The sequence below is a fragment of the Callorhinus ursinus genome, unplaced genomic scaffold (genome assembly GCF_003265705.2).
Source record: "Callorhinus ursinus isolate GAN/ISIS: 27379988/994484 unplaced genomic scaffold, GSC_fseal_2.0 scaffold12, whole genome shotgun sequence".
Lineage (NCBI taxonomy): Eukaryota > Metazoa > Chordata > Mammalia > Carnivora > Otariidae > Callorhinus > Callorhinus ursinus.
Window position 1 is genome coordinate 70911580 of NW_027397074.1, and position 20067 is coordinate 70931646.

A 20067-nucleotide genomic window follows, 5' to 3' on the forward strand; every position below is an offset into this window, starting at 1 on the left:
CCCCCCCACCTCCCTGCCTGATCTCTCGCTGCACCCCCACCACCTCCCTCCCTGGTCTCTCGCTGCATGCCCCCACCTCCGATTGTAGGCCTGCAGACTCTGAGGACAGTTTCCTCCCCCACCCCTGCTCCACGTGGTGGCAATCAGAACCCTGGCCCCTGGACACCTGCCTTTCATTAGTAGCCAGACTGCTGCGAGCTCACATGAGAACATGCTTCTTCCATTAAGCAGGAAAAAACCTCCTAAATCTACAAAACCAAACTCTCACCCTCAAAATGTCCTAAATTGAAAACAATGGTGGAAGGAACTCTGGACCGTGGGTCTCTTCTGAGTGCCCTCTCCCAGCTGATCCTTCTAAAGCTTTCTGGGACCCTCGCTGCCCCCTCTGTGGCCAAGAACAGCCTGTCACTTTGTGCTGTCCTGGGCTCAGGCTCCCCCAAGCAGCAACGCAGCCTTATCTGGGCATCGTCCCCTGAGGGACACTGAGGCAGAGGCTGCCCCCTGAGTATGCCCTTCTGACATTTCTACTTGCCTCAGGGGTTTATGGTGGCCCTAGCAGAACCCCGTGGGATGCTTCAGGGCATTCAGAGAAGAAGCGGTAGTCAGTAGCCATTCTGAGGGACAGGGTTTCCTGGCCACTGGCCAAACCACAGCTCCACCCAGAACATCCCTTCCCCATTCCCATTCCTATGCCCCTTGGTTAGTTTCTGAACAAACTGCCTGGGGTTTTTTGCCTTTTTTGTTTTTTTTCTGCTAGCTCAGTGCTTCTCAAGTTTTAATGTGAATAGAATCACCCGGCGGAGGGGGGGGGGTTTGTTTGCATCCAGCACCCAGCACCTCACAGGCTCCCCGGTGAGCACCCACTAGCAGGCTCCTGGGTGATGCCAGTAGGCACTCCCAGCAGCAGGGCCCTAGAACAGGGGAGCTCAAGTTCTAGTGTCAAGCCAATTAATCACACAACTGAAGGGCACCTAGCTATAAAGTGATGCAGCCCTGAGCCTCTCAGCACCTTTCTCCTTTTGGGTATCCCTCCGGCCCAGGACAACAACAGCATCAGTTGGCCCAGACTGTCCAGGGCTCCTCTAGCTTTCCCTTTCTTTCTTTCCCTCCTCACCAGCCAGGGGCTGCTCCCCTTCTGCCTGTTGAGGTCCTTTTCTCCGGCCTGAGGTGGCCTTACATCTCCCTGCAGCCCTTTCTTCCCTGGGCAAAACAATTGCAATTTCTTCCTCCTCTCCTCGGGATGTCTCTTTCCCCAGGCTCTCCACCTGATGGCTGTGCTCTCCCGACCCACCCCATGTTCCTCACAGGGACCCTAAGTCCCATCATCTGAAAGCAGCCTGGCCTCTGGAGTCAAGGCTGCTGCCCGTCTGGGGACAGCGCATCATCTCAGCTCACTGTGCTGGATTCGGTCCTGAGGAACGGGGCTGGGATGGGAAAGGAAGGGGTGGGGGGAGGTCAGGCACGAGACTTTCAGTGGTGCTTCTAGCTCATTAAAAATCTATTCCGGTCTCTATTTTGGGAAGAGTTCCCACCCCACCCCCACCACCACCCTTTCTCATTTTAATCAGAGCCTCTAACTCTCTCCTCTGGAGCAGAACGTAACTGTAAGGAAGCAAGGTCCCCAGTCACCGCTGCTCCTCTGAAGCCTCCTCCGGGGAGCCCACTGGGACCCCCCCCAGCCCGCTGAAGACGGAGGGGGAAATGTGCCTCACAGCCGCATCATTCCCAGCCAGGAGGGACCATCTTCCTGCTCTCCTGGGGGTCTGGGGTATACCCTGGGCTCACTGTTCCTGCCCGGCTCAGCCCTGCTCTGCCCTGTCCTGGCCCTGCCTGTGTGGGTCTCATCTCCCCATGAGCACATTTATTTTATTTTTATTTGTTTAGAGAGCGAGGGGGGAGGGGCAGAGAGAGAGAGAGAGAATCTTAAGCAGGCTCCACGCCCAGTGCGGAGCCCAACATGGGGCTCCATCTCAAGACCCTGAGGTCCTGACCTGAGCTGCGATCAAGAGTTGGACGCTTAACTGACGGAGCTGCCCAGGCGCCCCTCCCCATAAGTGCATTTAAATCCCATCTATTTTCTCTCCACACACACCCCCCATCTTTGTCTCCACCCATGCTTCACCCCAGACACCTGCGATCTTATTTTCTACCTCCTTCCTTTCACATCCTCTCCGCTTTCCTAGCGGAGGCCTGGTGGGAAATCACACAACCGTCCAAAAGGGCCAAGAGTGAGGGTGAGCGCCCTGGCCTGGAGGGACAGTGGCAGCCAGCAGACAGGCAGACAGGCGTGGGAAAGCAGTGGCAGGGCCTCCGTGAGCAGTACTGGGCACTTACTCTGTGCTGCCTGCCTCGCACGCCTTGCCCCAGTCCATCCTCCGGACAACTCTGGGAGGTATGCACTATTATTATCCCTGTGTAAATAAGTTCTAGTGTTATCCTCCGTTTTTTCAGATAAAGACACCCCAGCTTGGAGAGATTGAGGGACCTGCTCCAAATCACCCAGCTGCTCAGAAGCAGAGTCAGGGTTCCAATCCAGACCTCATGCTCTCCTCCATGTGGCGTTCGGCTGCCTCCTAGGGTGAGAGCTGCTATCAGAGAGGGGGTCTAACCTTGACAGAGGGAATCCCCATGTTCCCTGGACAAAGGCGTTAATCACTAGGCCAATCCGGTCTCACATTCTCAGGTCATGGGGGTATTTGACCTTAGACCCGTGGGCAGAGGTGGGCTTCCAAAACACAAGGAACTCTTTCCTTGTTTTTCTCTCCTTCGGGCCCCCACCTGCTCTGCATGGAAGTGTCCCTCCCCACCCTGGGAGAGCCGATGAGGAGTTCACTGAGCGCAATCCACCAGCCCGCTGCTGGTGAGGGCTTATGACCCCACGTTCAGCGCACTGGCTTGGAACCACACTAGTCTCTGCTGAAGTGTTGCTCAGACGTGCCTGAGCTACCGGTCCCCAAATCCAGGTGCCCTGGTGTGGGGGTCCTAGGGGAGTCTGGGGTGACAGGCCTGCGTGGGACACCCGGCTGGGCCTGTGCAGCAGGCCAACCAGGCCAGGCGGCTTTTCAGCGTTTCCACCATCCGCTCTGCTGGGCAGGGGACAGCCCCGTTACCAGGGGCACGGGGCAAAGCCGTGAGGCTGTTTTACCAGGGTTTTGTAGTCGATCTGCTGGCGGATGAGCTTGTCCTCGCTCAGAGAGTAACGGGCCTCTCCCGTGATGGCGTCGATGGGCCCCTTCTCCATCTGCTGCTTGATGGCACAGAAGAGCGAGAACAGGGGCTCCCCAGCACACTCCTGGACGCAGAGAAGAACTGTGCTGGCCGGACTCTGGACCAACCTCCCGGAGCCCATTTCTCAAAGGGCTGCTTTCCACTCCTCTGCTCCAGTTCTCTCCTGCTCCCGGTCCTCCTCCGTTGTCAACTCCCCCTTCCTCTGGACCACCTGTCTTCTCCTGTCTGCCCTCTCTTCTTCACCTCCCCACCTCCTGTCCCCTCTCTGTTTCTTCTCCCCACCCGACTCCAGCTGCTTCCTCGGTGGCCCATCAGAGACAGAGGTCAGTCCTGGGGCTGCGAAGTCCTCAGAAAGCAAGCTCATAATTGGAAGTCGGGTTGCTCTTCCCCCACCCAGGCACGTGGGCAGCTTATCCGCTGCCACACGGGCCATGGTACCTGCCCGGGACCTTGATCAGCCTCCAGGAGTCTGGGACTGGGAGAGGTGGTGGGGGAGGAAGACGGAAAGCAGGGAACTAAGGGGTGAGTTGTTTTGAGCTTACAAAGGGAATTTGGCTTTAGGGCTCCCACGGGGTCCTCTCATGGGCTCTTCTCCCCCTGGCCTGTAGGAGGAGACTGTCTCTCACGCCAGGACCGACGGGGTGGTGGGGGGTGGGTGGGCTCTGTCTCCTGAGATGGTCAGGAGTCTGCCCCCTCGGTGACAGTGACAGTGAGGAGGGGGACAGCATTTCTTGGTGGGGTTCTAAGAGTCAGGCCTGGGGAATGTGGGTTTTGGGGTGTGCAGGGAAGCCGGGGGGGTGGGTAACAGGCAGCGCCAGAGATAGCCCCACATACAATCGTACCTTGAGGAACTTGTAGAGCAGGAAGGTGAACCAGTTGGTCAGCATCTTCTCGGCCACTGACTCAGTCCTGTTACAGCAAGACAAAGACAGAAGCAGCCAGTCAGAGCGCAGGGGGAATGACCCTGCATTGATCTTGCTGCTTACAACTTTCGGGCCAAATCCTGAGATCCTAAAGCATACTTGAATTCCATGGACTCCTAGACACCCCAGAGTGACGAGACAAGCTGTGCCTACAGAAGCCGGGAGATGACATGCTGGCGTTAGGCTCCCGGGTGGGTGTTTGGTGGGAATGTGCGGGAGCAGCTCTGTCCATCAGCACCCTCTGCAGTGATGATGAAGACTCTCTGTGCTGGCCAGTGGGGTAGCCACCAGCCATAGGTGCCCACGGAGCACTCGAAATGTGGCTAGTGTGTCTGAGGAGTTGAATTTTACATTTTCTTCACCTTTCATTATTTGCATTTGAATGGGCACGTGTGGCTTGCAGTTACCACATTGGATGGGACAGCTTTAGAGAACTTTCTAGTTCCTGTGGGTGGGTGAAAAAAGAAGACCGAAAAACCTGGGGAGATACTAATTGGGCAGTGGATAGAAAGGAAGGTGGCAGGAGAAGTGGGTCAGGTGACAAAGGCCAGATAGATTAGACTGACCCCCTCACCTAAAGTGAAAGACTCTCAGAGCTGACACGGACTAAAGGTGCATACCTAGCTCATCCTAAGCGATGCCCAAATTATCCTATTCCAGAGTCCTTTGGAATTCCTCCTGGAACCCTGCTAGCATGTCATTTGCAATGACAGGAAGTGCCTTCTTGAGTCTAACTTGCATCCTTTGTGCTGCTACCCAAGTCCACTTATCCTTTTACCTTGGAAGGGAAGCCACGGCAGCAGGGGTAGGGCCAAAACACCCTTTGGGTTGCATCCACCACGTAGAGAAAACAAACGGGCCTCAAACTTGGCTGAGCGTGGGGCCAGCTCCAGAGAGCAACAGGCCCATCCAGGTACGTTTGGATAGACTCGGAAGTTGCAGTTGGCGGGAGACACAAATAGCTACAATCCCACGGCAGCTGGGCAGTTGCCAGCTCCAAAGCAAACTAGGAGGAGGGGAGAAGGAAGACTGTCGAAGTGAGGGGGCCAGCAGGGGGCAAGGGGAAGAAAGGGAGGTGGAGGAGGGCAGAAGGAGAGAGCATCTGGGAGCGAGCGGGTGGAAGACAAGAGGCGGAGACGCACAGATCCAGAGTGAGGCCACACCGGGAGATTGTCGGTGGGAGCTCTGGCAGGCAGTGGCAACCCTAGAATTGTGCCGGTGGGTGGCTGCGTGGTGGAAGTAAAACAAAAATCAAAATGATCTACCTTGCTGTTTCCAAAGCTGGATGATTGCTCCGGCATGTAGCAACCTTTCACAGCTGTGCGGGCGGATGCCCAGTGCACCAGGGAAAAGCCTGAGGTAAACACTTCTGAAAGCCAAATCTAGCCACTGGCCCAAGCAGGAGGCTCCGCCTCGGGCCCAGACACCGAGGACGGAAGGCAGAAGAAGACAAGCAGAGGCAGACGATGCCGGGCAGTGATGGCTGGACGTGGGAGCTTTCCAGCTTTGTCCGCACGAAGGCTAAAGACATTGCACTAACAGCCTGGATGAGAAAGGGCCTTCCAGGAGGAGGCAGATGTGAAGGGCAGCATGGATGGAGTCAGAGAGTCTCTGTGTCCTATAAAGCTGAAGCCACAGGTTATAGCTCGGTGGTCACATGTGGTCATTGGGGTCTCCCCAGTGAGGCATCCGACAGGGTGGGGCGGAGCGCCCTGGACCTGCGTGGAGCCTCTAGCAGGTGCGTCAGGCAAGGACACACAGGCTGGCCCAGGGCTTCTCACACTCCAACAGACCTTTTGGGTCACCGAGGTTTCTTGGGAGCCTGCAGATTCCGCCCCAGTTGGTGTGGCCTGGGACCGGAGATTCCGCATCACCTACAAGCTCCCGGGTGATGCTTTGCTGCTGGTCCCAGACAGCAGGGAGAGTGGCCTGGAGCTAAAGTTTCTCTCTGGGGTAGGCCGGAGGCAGGAGGCCCTGGGGTATCTCTCCTAAGTCATGTTCTGGTTTAGGTAAGGGCAGGGGATGGAAAAATGACCTCTGAAGAGTCCATGAGAGAAGAATTCCAGTCGGAGGGTCATAATCAGGGGAGCATAAGCACGGAGAGAGGAGAAGGCAGAGTGGATGGATGTAGGGGGCCAAAGAGAAAGAGCAGGGTAAGCAGATGGGCCGTGGTGGACAGGTTCTTCCAAGAGGGCATGGAGCGGGCCCTGGCCTCTAGGCAGGTCAGTCCTCACCTTGGGGGACTTGGCAGCAACTTCCGGGAGCTCTGCCCCCGTCTCCCCAGAAGGCACAAGATCCAGGCCGAGTGGGCTCTCTCTCTGACCTGTGCCCCCTGCCCCCCGGGCCCGGCCCTCACCTCCTGAGCAGCAGCTTGGGGTGGTTCTTGCTCTCCAGGTTCTTGTCGATGAGGTCGGCCAGCAGCTGCTTCAGCACGTCGGTGGCGTACTCCAGTTTGCTCTGCAGCACCGTCATGATGAGCGAGGCCACGTTGCCACGGTCGCGCATGGAGAAGCTGCGTTGAGACTCCAGGGTGCGGATGAAGGACAGCAGGAACACCTTGTTGTTGATGAGCTGGGCAAAGAGCTTCAGGCCCTTCTCCACGCGCTCCTGCCGGTAGCCCGGAACCTGCGGAGGAGCCCCCGGGGCGGGGGGTGAGGGGGGGAGTCCTGACTGCCAGCCAGGCCCGGGGTCTGCCCCACGGTGTGGGCCGTGCATGCTGCCCCAGCCCCCGCCGCCACTCACCCCACCTGGCCAACAGCACCAAGCCCTCGTCGGGTGCTGGGCACCGTGCTGTTTACTTAACCCGCGTGGCTGCTCCCTGCCTCTGGTTTGGAGCTGAATCAGGGGAGGTGCAGAGAGAACAGCACCGAGGATCCCCATCCACATGGGAGCCTGAACTCTTCCCTTACGGTGACGCAGAGCTGGTGAGGGGCCCCGCACCACAGCAGATGAGCATCACAGGCAGCCCCCTGGGGGGCGTCCAGGAGGCTGGGGGCTGGGGCCGGTGACCCCAGGGGTGAGGGATCACCACACCTGAGCCTCCAGCTGATCTGATGCTGAATCTTCTCTGGCCACGTGGATCCCATTAACAGACCAGTGTGGCCTCAGAGTCAGGACTCGTGGGGTCCACGCAGGCTCTGTCACCCCCACCCTGTGTGACCTCAGGCAAGTCCATTAACTTCTCTGGGGGCCCAAAGTGACTCATCCAAGGAAAGGGGAAGATTAAGCCCACCAGTCTCTCAGGTGCTCCCTGATTGACTCTGGTGTCTGATGTTTTCTCAGGGACCTCCTCTGAGACCCAGGGAAAGGGGAGGAAGAAGGTTTTATCTTCCTGCCCGCATCTTCTGTTCATCGGGAGGCACCTGCATGGGGGCACCGTCTGCTCAGCACACACTAGCCAGCGACCGAGCTGGGCAAGGAGGACGCATCTCTGAGATGCGCGGGGACACGGCAGCTCTGCCCGTCATGGCCCTGGACTGGAAACAGCCAGATGCCCGGCTACAGCGGATGGCTCCAGGAACTGCGGCATATTCACTCAGCAGGAAGCCACACAGCCATGGGAATGAGGGCTTTCTGCCACTCACAGTAGCAGGGATGCATCTTGCAGACATTGAATGAAAAAAGTCAGAAAGAAGAGGGCAATTCGTGTAATACCCTTTAAATAAAGGTTTTAAAAAACCATCAACGATGGCAGGAAAATGGTGATCCCGGGGGGTGGCTGGGACTGGAAGGGGACACTCGGGAACTTTTGTGGAGGGCTGGTAGCATTCAGCTTCCTGATCTGTGTGCTGGCTGGATGGCTGTGTTCACTCAGGGAAAATGCTCTGAGCTGCGTTCTGCCAATGTGTGCATTGCTTGCTCTGTTTGTATTCTTCCATTAAAACAAAAAGGTTACTTAACAAATAAACATAGCCTCTGGCAACAAGGTGAAGCCATCTGAGAAGAGAGCAGGGCACCCTCCATGGAGTGCGGTGCTCGGGGTCAGAGACCTCCAAAGGAGGTGCCATGTCGGGGGCTGTGTCTCCCCTGCGGGGGTCTTTAGGAAGGAGCAGCAGGTATGCGGCAGTGCAGAATGCAGTTTCAGCCAGCAGAGCTTGGGTTAACTGTCACAGTCATATACTGGGTTGTGGGCCCTGAGAAGACTCCTCCATTCCTTCAACAGCTGGTGCGTATGTAGATCTTGCTCTGTTGAGCGCTGTTCTACATGCGTTAGAACTATGGACCCGTTTATGCCACACGACCCCCTGTGAAGTAGGTCCCATTATTATCCCAGGGCCTCATGACAGTGGGGGGCTTTCTCAAGATCCCAGGACAGAGACATGTCAGGGCCAGATGGTGCACCCGGCTGGTCGGTGCCACGTCCTGCCATCTCGGGGCTGGTGTGAGCTCTGAAGGAGACGGTGTGTCAAAAGCCGGACACACAGTGATGTTTACTGAATGGCAGCAGTTTCATCCCACTTGACTCCAGAAGCTTGAAACTGGGGAAGATGGGTGGGCAGAGAATCCCTGTTTGCCCCAGGTGCAAGGAGGGGGCAGATGCAGAGCTGGAATGTTCGTGCTGCTCACTCACTGAGCTCCCCTGTGTTCCAGGCTCAGGGCAAGGCCCAGGTGGGAGACAGACCAGTCAGACCCGGGCCTGCCCTCAGAGGGTCAGCAGCAGGCCCCTCCGGAGGGCCCTGTTGGAAGGCAGCACCCCGGAGAAAGATGGGAACCCGCTGGAGCCAGGGCCTGGTTGCAGCATGTCCTGGCTCTCTGCACGGCCACCCCTGGCAAACTCCTCCTTCCCCGTGGTGGGCCCAATCTCAGCTTCATCCTACCTACCACGACCCCATTCCCCACTCCATAGGGGCTGGCAAGGGAAGGACAAGGGTAGGAGGCAGCCTCACCTTGCTGTCAGCCCGGCCTCAGTCTACCCAGCCGTCTGTGTGTCCCGCTGACCTCCCTCCCAGCTCTGGGACCACCCCTGACACACATGTGCACGGTTTACCTCCTCTGTCCTTCAATCCCCCCAGAGCAACGTCTCCACAACTTGTCCTAATGATGATAGATATCCCCACTTCTTTGGCACCGGCTTGGCTGCATGCGCCTTCTGGGCACCAAGGCCCGGGGCCCCGGGAAGGCAGGTGCCGCAAAGCCAGCTATGGGGCCACGGCATGCGGGCCTGCAGCCCAGGGCTCGGAATCAGAGAGACTAACTGCCTCCTACAAGGAGGAAAGCTCTGTCCCATCTGGGCTCGACTACCTTGTCTGTAAAATGAGAGTATGAGTGCCTCCGTCATAATGTTTTACGAGCATTAAATAAGATAATGTATGTAAAGTGCTCGGCACACACGGTACGCCCTTAACAGCAGTTTTATTACCTGCCTCTACTCCGCTGGCGGCTTTTCACAGACCCCTTGCACCCGGGAGTTTCCAAGACATTCGACTGCACCGGCCCAGGGTCTGGGGGTGCCGGAGGTAGGACTTTTCTCCCCATTTTATGAAGGGGGAGATGGAAGTGGAGTATCTTGGTGAAGAGTATCCGGAACAATGCCCCTTTGTAACTGGCTACCCCCCGCCTCCCTAAGCAAATGCCACTGTGAAACAAGACTGTCTTTATTCACCAGTTGGTTCAATAATTTAGTTGAAGACTGTGAGTATAAAACTGGATAGTAAATTTTAATCGTAACCCAACAGGTTAGAGTTTAGAAGACACGGATAGGTTGAGAATGGGGTGTGTGGTTACTGTTTGCTCCCTGTTTTTGAAGGATCAGGGCCCCTGGCTTGTGCTCTCTCTCTCGCTCACACTCTCTCTCAAGTAAATAAATAAAATCTTTAAAAAATAAAATAAAGGATCGGTGTGTGCCTAGATAGCCCCTTTCCCACATGCCCAACCTTCACCAGATGGTCACAAAAGAGGGGGGACTGGTGGCCTATGTCCAGGGCAGACTAAAGCCAGAGAACACCTCCTTCTTCTCACACATCTACTGTTCATACCCAACCAGCGGGCAGCTAGCCCCATGGCTGAAAATGTCGGGAAACCTTGCTTTAGATTAGTCAGTGCCTTTCCTGGGAATATTTCCATACTCAGAAAGCCAATGGGGAGAAACTATTCCAATGGTAAGACGGGGTTGGAAACAAATCAGAAAAGAACAGTGCAGGCAAGATCCCTGGATCTTGCATGGGATGCTGGATCTCACGTAGCCGCGGGCTAATGTGCGATAGTAAAAGTGGATTTCTATCAATTAATTAGCGAGTTTCATGGAAAGGAAAAGTCGTATGTTCTGGGTATATACCCACAAGACTGGGAGCAGGAGCTCAAACAGATACACGTACACCCATGTTCTTAGCAGCCGCGTCCACAATAGCCCAGAGCAGCCCAGTGTCTGCTGACAGATGAATAGATAAACAAAATGTGGTGCATCCATACAACAGACTATCACTCAGGCTTAAAAAGAAAAGAAATTCTGTCACATGCTACAATATGGGTGAACCTCGAAAACACTTTGCTAAGTGAAGTAAATCAGTCACAAACGGATAAATACTATATGATTCCACTGACATGAGGGTCCCCGAGTTGTCAAATTCATAGAGACAGAAAGTCGAATGGTGCTTTCTGGAGGAGGGGATGGGGTTTAGTGTGTAATGGGGACAGGCTTTCACTGGGGGAAGACGAAAACCTTCTGGAGATGGATGGAGGTGATGGTCACACCACAGTGTGAATGTACTTACTGTCTCTGAGCTGTACCTGTAAAAAATCGTTGAAATCGTCCATTTTCTGTGATGCGTATTTTACCACAATTCGAAACAAGAAAAGCTGTGTGACCTGTTTGACTCAGAGCCTGTGCCTGACAACAGGCCATCCTGTGGGCTCCAACTCAGGGAAGTGTGTGAAGGTGGCTTCTGACTCCGTCATAAGTGGGGAACTAAAAGTCTCCCCTCGTGATGAAGGCAAGGAAGAAGAGAGAAGACTCGGGTGTGAGGGGAAACGTTAACATGCCAGATGAGGAATAAGGTCATGGTAGGACGTGATGTAATATGTAATGGGGGCCAAAGGAACAGTCTGGGGCAGGGGCAGGGTATCTACCCACAGTCCGTGGCTGTGCACTGAACAACTCGCAAGTCCATCATCCAGGCTGCTCACGTGATTACAACCCAGCAGCCCTGATTCTCAGAGGCCTTCTTCTGCGGCCCTCCCGGGGCTGAGTTCATCTGACACCTGCGACAGACAGATGGACGAGGGGAGTCAGTGACTCCTGGTGGTGCGGCTCTGGGGGTGCCCTCCTGTGTGTTCAGCCCGTGGGGTAGCTGGTGTCACCGTGAAGTTGAGAAATTAGTCTCTAAGACAGTGCTGAACCAGAGCTCTTAAAGTTTTCTGGCAGAGAGTGGAGTCTGCTGCCCCAGAAGCCTCTGTTTGGGGGTGCTTCGTGTCGGGGAGCTAGGCAGACAGGACCAGAGCCACACAGCGGAGCAGGGAGCTGGCTCCACGCAAGGCTCTGAGGGCAGGGGTGAGGGTGCTGGGGGTTTCTGCTTGTTGAGTCTGGCTTGCTGAGCTGGGTTCCTGGCTGTGTGCCTCACTGAAGAATAAGGCTAGGAGTTGGGAAGCAGTCCCGTCTTGCTTCTCACAGGAAACTGACCTTAGAGGGAAGCCTGGAGAAGTACAGCTTGGTAGAGACTCCACCAGCTTTCAGCAAGGGGCTTGGTACTGTTCAAAAGGGCAATGAGAAGGAATCATTTGTATTCTGGTCCTCGGGGAACAGGGCTGCTGTAGACGGTGAGGCAGGTTGTGCACTGAACAACTCTAAGAGGTGTCACATATGAATGATGCCATCCGGAGCACTGCAGTGTTCAACCTGCACAACCACCCATGAGATCCTATGGAAGAATGAGCCCTATAACTCTGCTGCCACTGCCCTGGCCAGTCCTTGGGAGTGTACTGTCCTTGGGTGTGTGTTAAACTAGTGCCAAGACTGGCCTGAGAGTCTGAGAATCTCTGGAGATGCAGGTGCATGTGGAAAATGCATAGTCTTCAGTGGACTAAACACCCTGGGATTTTGAAGCAAGTGAAAATGAGGCTGGAAAAAAGACAAATGGAAGAGAAAAACAAATGAGGATGAGAGAGGGCACGGGCAAGAAGAGTGAGACCAAGAGAATGGACAGACTATCACGATACAGACGGTGTTTTCCTCTGTATATAGGACACACACGTACGCCTTAGACGTGAACACACACAAGCAGATGTGCAGACAGAGGGAAAGGTGTGTTCTCAGTGAGGACACAGAGCCCACCAGCTACGGCCTCTGGAAGTGCCTCTGGGTATCTATCCACTGAGAAGCCCAGGGGACCCTCCTCCAGACAGAAGTGCCCGTGACCTTGTTATGGAAGCACGCATGTGTGCACATACATACACACATGGGCACACACCGTATTCAACAATTATGGAGAAACGCATGTGGGCCCTGAAGTCCCTGGGGCCTTGCTCTGCTGCCTGTAGAGGGGCACAGCCTCCACACCCCCTTGGACTGCCCACGCAGACGTTCCCACAGGGGTCAGTACCTGCAAAATTGTGCGACCGCTGAGCGGTGGGTCTGTTGCAATGTTATGGATGTTATACATCTTGGAATTAGTCTTATTCTCTGTTGTTGCTTTGGCTGGAGATTTTTGATCCATCCTAATAAGTGTCCAGAGCCGTAAGGCACAACAGCGACGTGCAAAGTCTTGTCGTGGGGAGCACAGACCCTGAAGTCTAACTGAGGGACTCCAACCCCGGCCCTGCACCATCCCAGCAGGTGGCCCCAGTGCCCTTAGCTTTGTTGCCTCTAAAATGAGCGCACCGTCTTCAGCCCGCTTGTGAGCTATTAAATCAACACATACACCTGGAGTCCTTAAAACCAGACCTGGAGATTAGTGAGCCATCAACTAATGGCAATTATTCCTTATGATTATTATTTTGCCCTGGTTTCCTCATTTGTATTTTTCACTTTTCTCTGGTAGTTATCTTTATGAATCATCCCAAATCCCTTTTGGAACAAAGCGTACTATGAATATATGCATAAGCCAGGTACCACGCTAGACAGGAAGTGGGACAAAATGTTCAAAAGATGAGGTCCTGCTGGTACAAAAGACAGTGATGTTCTTATCATGCACGCTCCCACCTCCCTCGCCAGCGCATCCCTTATCTTTCCCACATATACTTATTGGCACCAACTATCCGGTGAAATCCCTTATATCGTGGTTTCCTAAATGGGGGCCATGAACTTGCGACACTGTCTGGTTTTTGCGTGTAGGTAAAGTTTTTTTTCTTCAACTTCCATTCAGTTCTCAAGGGATCCATGACCCCTAGGACCCAAATCTACTCCCATCTCTGCTCAGAGCCCCCCTGGCTTGGCCCCATTTCCTGCAGAGGGACTGGCTGGCTGGCACCAACAAGTGGGGGGAGCCTCGGGTCAATCATGTCCCCTCCCTGGCCTCAGCTTTCTTACCTCCCAACAAGGTGGCTGCCCTTGAAGGTCACCGATACCTTTCTCCACACTAACACCTCGATGGAGCAAAGCTTGGTCGTGGGTACTGCTTCTCACCTCGAGGTCCCGGAGCACTGGGTGGTCTTCAATTCCAGGGAACAGCACTCGCATGGTGTAGGTTCTGTAGTCCAGGAAGGGGATCCCAGCTCCATCCAGGTCACTGGTCAGCTCGTGGATGTCCGTCTGCAGCTCGGCAAAAGCTGGTACAAAGGGAGCCCGTGAGAATGCTGGTTGGGGTGGACCCCGAGTCTGAATGCTTGGAACCCTCACCCAGGCCCCTGGGAGACGTGGGCAATGGACCGCAGGTGTGCAGGAATAATGCAGGATGTCTTAAGTCGCTGGGGTGAAGGACATAGGAAGGGGAGAAAGATGTAGCACAAGGAAGCGAGTCTTGGGCCAGATCCCTTCCAAAGCATGGATGGGGGTGGGCTGTCCACCCATTTGTCCTACTGCTGGATCTGAAGTGCCTCCCCGTCTGAAGATGAAGGGTTTTGGTTTGCAGAATATGCTGGGGGTGGGGGGACACCCCTATCAAGAGACGGGGGAGGGAGGGGAGAGGTTCCAGGGGTGGGGGGTCTATTCCCCATTCTGCATTTTTATAGTGGTCTTCCTTTGAAAAGGTAAGAATAATTTCTTTTGCAGTCCCAGTTCTGGGCCAGGCAGGTGGAACCACCAAACCACCAATGGGGCCAGATGAAGGCTCCGCCACACTAATATATTCCTTCCGGATACATATGTGGGGCGTATCTTTATCCTTCCTTCCTCAAGGTGATGCCACTCAATGGTGATTTATGATCTGCATGTGGGAATGGCTGTCTGTGGAGGCAGCTCAGGCTTCCTGATGATCATGGAGCTGCAAGACCCCCTTCCCTCTGGCCCCCAAGAAAGTCCAGCACATGGCCCAGGTGGTTTACACGGCACCAAAGCTGTGATTACACTCAGTCCTGAGCACAGCCCTCCTCCCAGGCTGCCCTCCACCCTGGGTCTGAGGCAGTCAGAAATGCCGCGCCAGGCCCTTTCCTGCTCCGCCTCTCCCCTGGGTGCACACACACACGTACTGACACGCATGCATGCCTGCTGCACACACATGCTCGCACCCAACCAGGATGGATTAGCCCATGCTGGCAAAGAATAGCCAGCGGGCACTGATTATGCAATCCTTCTTAATATTTCTATAAACACCAGAATTGGGAAAAAGTATTTTGTGGGCTCTGTTGATCACACGAACACAACATGGTGGGCCCAGGCACTGTGGATGGGGCCCCCGCTGCACCCCACAGTGCCAACTTGGGCCTCCGGATCTCGGGTTTCTGGGCCTTCTTGAGAATAGCAGTGCTGCTTCTTTGATAGAACGAGACACCACCTGGCCCCCCGGACAGGCTCCTGCAGGCCTCCCCTGTTCCTGCACCCCTGGTCACCCGGACGCACAGAGTCCCTCTCAAGGCAAGTGACTCATGCTTCCAAGTGGAACTTATACCAGTGTGCGCGTCTTTGTGTGTATGAAAGGAGTCGGTAAGGTTTTTGGCCTGGACGGTCACCAAAAGCACTGATGAACAGCAGTCCTGTATGTACTGAGTGAGGAGCATGTGTGTGTTTGTGGGAATGTGTGTCACGTGCGTGTGGGCATTCGTGGGTGTGTGTGTGAGCACATGAGTGACCGTCCGAGTGTGTGTGTATGTCGGTGAGTGTGTGGGACAGTGATGCACATGTGTGTGTTTAGGCAGTGAAGGGCCTAGGCTGGGCCTCTTCTGGGTTTGTGTGTGGGTGATGTCCTGGCTTACTGCCAAGTCTCGGGGGGGGGGTCACCTTCCTTGGACCCAAGCTGCCCCTTATATGTTCGAGGGCCAGCTCTGGGCTCCCCCGACAAATGCCTTCGTGGCTAATCTCCGTGTGTTCTGCTTTACGTCTCTCTCTGTGCCCACAGAGCAGAGAGAGAGAGAGAGCTCTCCCCTGAGCCAGAAGCCAAGGCCCTCTCCTGGTGCCTCCACGGACACTCTACGGCTGGACTCCTTGTCTGGCTGCTCATCTCTCCTTCTCCAGAACGTTCTGAGAGGAACCTGGCTTGGCATTCCCCTCTCTGCCCCCTCCCGGTTGGGGTGCTCAGCTGGCGGGGAGGAGAAGGAGGGGGTTAGCTTTTTATCAGTCTGCAGCCTTCCTTCAAGTCACTAAGCGCCTCCAACATTCAAAGCCTCGTGCCTGCCACACATAAAAGAGATTCTAATCACTACACCTAATTAGAGGGAAGAGTACATTGCAGAGAAAAAAAATTAAGCAGCGTAAATATAATAAAAGGCAGTAATTAACAGTCCCACAAGGCAGATGCCATGTTGACAGCTAAGGATGTAGTGAAGGGATGGGACGGACCCACTTCCCCATCAGACGGAGCCGCGGCTCCCCTGGTGGGGATGGGAGGGCCCCAGGTACAGGCTGGATTGACTCTGAGAATAAATCTACAGTAAAGAACCCACTCAGACCCTCCCAGGGTGACTCACGAAATGATAATCTGGGGGTGACAAGAGTCTGACTCCTAAATTTCCTTCTTGGATTTAGTGCTGCTGATTTCGTATCATGGTGGTGTTGGTAATTTTTAAAAACACAAGCTGTGAAACCCTCTTCCTTCTAAATCTTGAATCTGAGCTCTGGCCGTACTGTCCTCCTAAAGGAAGGGAGATCAAGGTTGCTGAACGCCGCATGTCAAGACACCCCAAGCTCTCCCTGAGTGGAGAGCATCAAACCCCCATGGCCAGGATTTGGGGCTGCAAACTGCCCTTGGGGTGGGGGTTGAAAGGACCCCTGCCGAGCGGGGGTGGGAGGGGAGGGCGGCCTTGCCCAGGAAGGGGCTGTGTCTGCTGGGATATGGGCTGGGTCTGGACGCAGCTCGGAGACCAGAGTCAGAGTCAGAGGTCAGACGCCCGGCCCCCAGCACTGCCCGCAGGTGCCCAGCTCGTTCGCCTGTGTGAGATGCGCACGCACAGCCTCGGGTGTGGGGCCGTGGCCCCGGGTCACCAGGTACCTTCTTTGCACTCGAGCGCCACGCGTGACTCCAGGTTGTCCATTTGCATCTGCAGTCGCTTCAGCGTGAGGTCACTTTCGCGGGACTTGCGTTTGTAGGCGATGAGGACGGCGACAATGAAGATGACCAGGAGGCCGCCGGCCACGGCGATGCTGACGATGGCAGGCAGGCTGAGCGGGCTGTCTGGGGCGACGTACACCATCCCCGGGGAGTACTCCATGCCACCGACGCGAGCCTGGGGGCACAGCAGGCGAGAAGGAGCTGGGAGCAGGCGCAGAGCAGTGGGGGTAGCTGCCCCGGGCCGTCGATGAACTGGCCACGGGGCAGGACGGGGAAAGGGCTCCGGGGAGGAGAGCCGTCACTGGCTGTAAGGACAGCTGAGGGGGGGGGTGTGGGGGCCGAGCGGGGGGTCTGGATGGCTCAGAGACGGGAAGCTGCACAGTACCCAGGACTAGGGTTGTCATCTTTGTAAGGAAACAGCACACAGCTGGGACCTAAAGAAGTCTGACATGACTTCGGTGAGTGGCTCCCTGAGCTTCATCCCAGGCTAAGGACAGATGACTGAGGCACAGAGCATGATATGATAGACCTCCTCGGGCCAACCACGGTCCCCTCCTGCAAGGGTCTCTTGCCTGTGACAGGCAATGCACACATCATTCATGCTGCTTTGCCTTGCTCTCATTGGGGCACCAGCCAGAATCCCCTCCTGGTCTGCTCACACTCTGGCATCCCTAGTGCCTGCCCCAGGCAGAACGGGGCCCCGGCCGGCTTACCATCACTTTGTGCCTGCCGATGAGGTTGGGGGACTCGCAGAGCAGCTGCACGTCGGACACCGTCACAGTGCATGGTTTCTCCCCCACCAGCACAGTGTAGTTCAGCTTCACATTGCCCCCGGCTACGGGGGGGATCAGGTTCTTGCCCTGGAGGGACAGGAAAGCCCTGGTTCTCCCCGCAGAGTCAGGACCATAGCTGCCGGCTGGCTGCCACGTCCCCCCAACCCAGAGGTCCCATCCTGCTGGCGAGTGCTGGAGAGGCCACCTTCCATAGTAAGTCCCAAAACCCCATGACGCCTACACTGCCATTCCCCTTTCCTCAGTGGGGAGTCAGTAATCAAGGCACTTTCTAGCTTATCCAAATGTAGCCTCAGAATCCTTCTTAACACAGAGCTATGGTCAATCACCACCAGTTGACTCCAAACTGTCACAGGAGTTACAAGTAATTTGCTACCCGTGCTCCAAAGAAACCCTCTACTGTGGCTTGCAGAGGGCTACACGGGAGGAAGCAGGATGAGCCTTGGACCTCCCAGGTCCTGGACTCTTGGGACAAAGGAAGCTTGGGAGTCAGACGGCCAGGATGGATCCAGCTGCCCTGATCAGGTCTCCATGGCCTCTAAAGAGTTTGCCTCTCAATCCAAACTCAGAGCCAGTGTTTTCCGTGCTCTGGACTCCAGTGATGAAATCGGGCCTTTCTCTGTGACTTGACAAGCCTCCCCGTTCCCCACAGCAGCCTCCTTGCTTCCCACCTCCTGCCCACAACCTCACTCTACCTTCAGGATGATGGGAGTGCCAGGCTTGAGCTCCAGGATTCCTGAGGGCCCAAAGGCCTCAAACACAGGGTTGGGATAATAGGTGAAGTTGGTCTTGTTGAGGATTAGCAGGGACTGGACGTTGTCCAGGATGAAGCCAAACTCCTCAGGCCTCTCGGTCAGGTCAGACTGGTGGTCGGGCCCCAGAGCGAGAGCCGGAGCCTGGCAGGTCATCTCAGTAGCATTCAGAACCTCACAGAGCTGGAGGGGGCCAGAGAGGCAAGACCATGCAGCGTCTGGACCCACACAGCCCCACATAGCCAGCAGGCTCCCTCCGTGCTGGGATACAGCATGGGGTTGACATGGGATAGTTAGGGATGGGTCGCCGCCCCTCTGCATCCAGGACCATAGAACCTGGCCACTCAAGGAGTAAACTGTGCAGCTAGCACCCACCTCCGCAGTGGCCACAGTGGGTGTGGCAGTGATGGGGGTATCTCTGAGCTAAGGGGCAGCACTGGGGGTCTGACAGATGGAGGAATAAGCATATGAAAACCCAAAACCCCCAAAGCAATTGCTCCTCCAGGCCTGTACCCCAAGGTACGAAAATGCCCTCATGTCTCCTTCCTCATCTCACCATCCCAGTGCCCCGGGGTGTCACATGCAATGGGTCATCTGTGTCTGGGTGGCCTGCCCTACTCAGGACGCCCCATGCCCTTTGGGAAAGTGACATGTTGAGTGGGCAGCCTCATGCCCCCTGCCCTCCCTGGACTCACATTGATGTGCTCCTTCCCTCCATGCTTGGCACGGATCTGGGGATTCTGTATGAGGTCCAGGTGAGTCCCCCACACGGCGATGGGTGTGTTTCCACTGACGGGGGGTCGGGGGGGAGGGAGAAACAGGAGGCGTGTCAACACAGGGATAGGAATAGCAATGGGGCTTGACAACAATGATGATGATGATCAGGCTGAGCTCCGACATTAAAGGCCATGGTAACCAGGAGATGTGAGGACAATGATGGCAAACTGAATGAGTAAGGATGAGCTCTTAGCAGCCATCACTCATCACGACAGTGATGACTAGATGTCTGTGGCCATCCTGCACTGAGCGCATCTGGAGCGTGGACACCCGTAGAGGCTCCTGAGCCTCCTGACCTGAGTTGGATGCTTCTCTGCAGCTCCCTGGTGTCTCTCCCCCAGCCCTCACCAGTCACAGGGAGATTCCCACCTGGCCTTGGCCCAGTGAAAGCCCTGCTCCAGGATGATCCCCACTAGACCTTCCAGGGTCTGAGCACAGTCTCCCCCCTAGGGCGATCACTACAATTTCACCCTGGAAGCTTCTGTCTGCTGAGATCTGGGAAAGGCAGAGGCCCAGGCACCCAGGAGCCTCATGTAGGAATGCAAACAGCAAGTGTTCTGGGACTCAGGTCTCCTGTATCCTGGGTGTCAGCCAGGTATGGAGGAGGAAGGAGCAGGAGATTCCTCTTTGTGTAACTTTCCAAAAAAACCTCGATGCCAATTGCTGTATGCAGGGCTCTGAGAAGCTGACCTGAGGCAAGGGCTATCTTCCTTGGGGGCTACTCAAAGGAAAGTGACAAGTCACTTTCTCCACAATCCAGAGAGTATCTTCAAGAAGGATCCTACTATCTGGAACAGTTAGTTACAAGCTTGGTGAATGAAGAATCCATGACACCCATATTCATGTCTCCCTCTCTATGCCTCTGCCCGTCTCTGTACTCCCTGTTATTCCCTGCCCTCCACCTGCCCCCCCCCCCCACCCCACACTCACATTAGCACACGCCGGAAGATTCCTGTAAAACCCAGACAGGCTCTTCTGCCCATGGCGGTGTTCCAGAATGAGATTCTGCTATCTGGCCATCTCC

General features: G+C 55.5%; 1 protein-coding gene across 4 annotated transcripts in view; it reads right to left on the reverse strand.

The window, feature by feature from the left end:
• PLXNA4 (plexin A4) overlaps positions 1–20067 on the reverse strand; it is a 573332-nt gene that overhangs the window by 36131 nt on the left and 517134 nt on the right. For all 4 annotated transcript variants that reach the window (XM_073899215.1, XM_073899214.1, XM_025854986.2 and 1 more), the window contains 8 exons: positions 18962–19055; positions 18210–18449; positions 17437–17583; positions 16664–16898; positions 13708–13850; positions 6508–6776; positions 4071–4137; positions 3146–3292 (listed from right to left, as the gene is read on the reverse strand). In XM_073899215.1, coding sequence (XP_073755316.1) covers positions 3146–3292; positions 4071–4137; positions 6508–6776; positions 13708–13850; positions 16664–16898; positions 17437–17583; positions 18210–18449; positions 18962–19055 — 1342 coding nt within the window. The remainder of the gene's footprint in view (positions 1–3145; positions 3293–4070; positions 4138–6507; positions 6777–13707; positions 13851–16663; positions 16899–17436; positions 17584–18209; positions 18450–18961; positions 19056–20067) is intronic.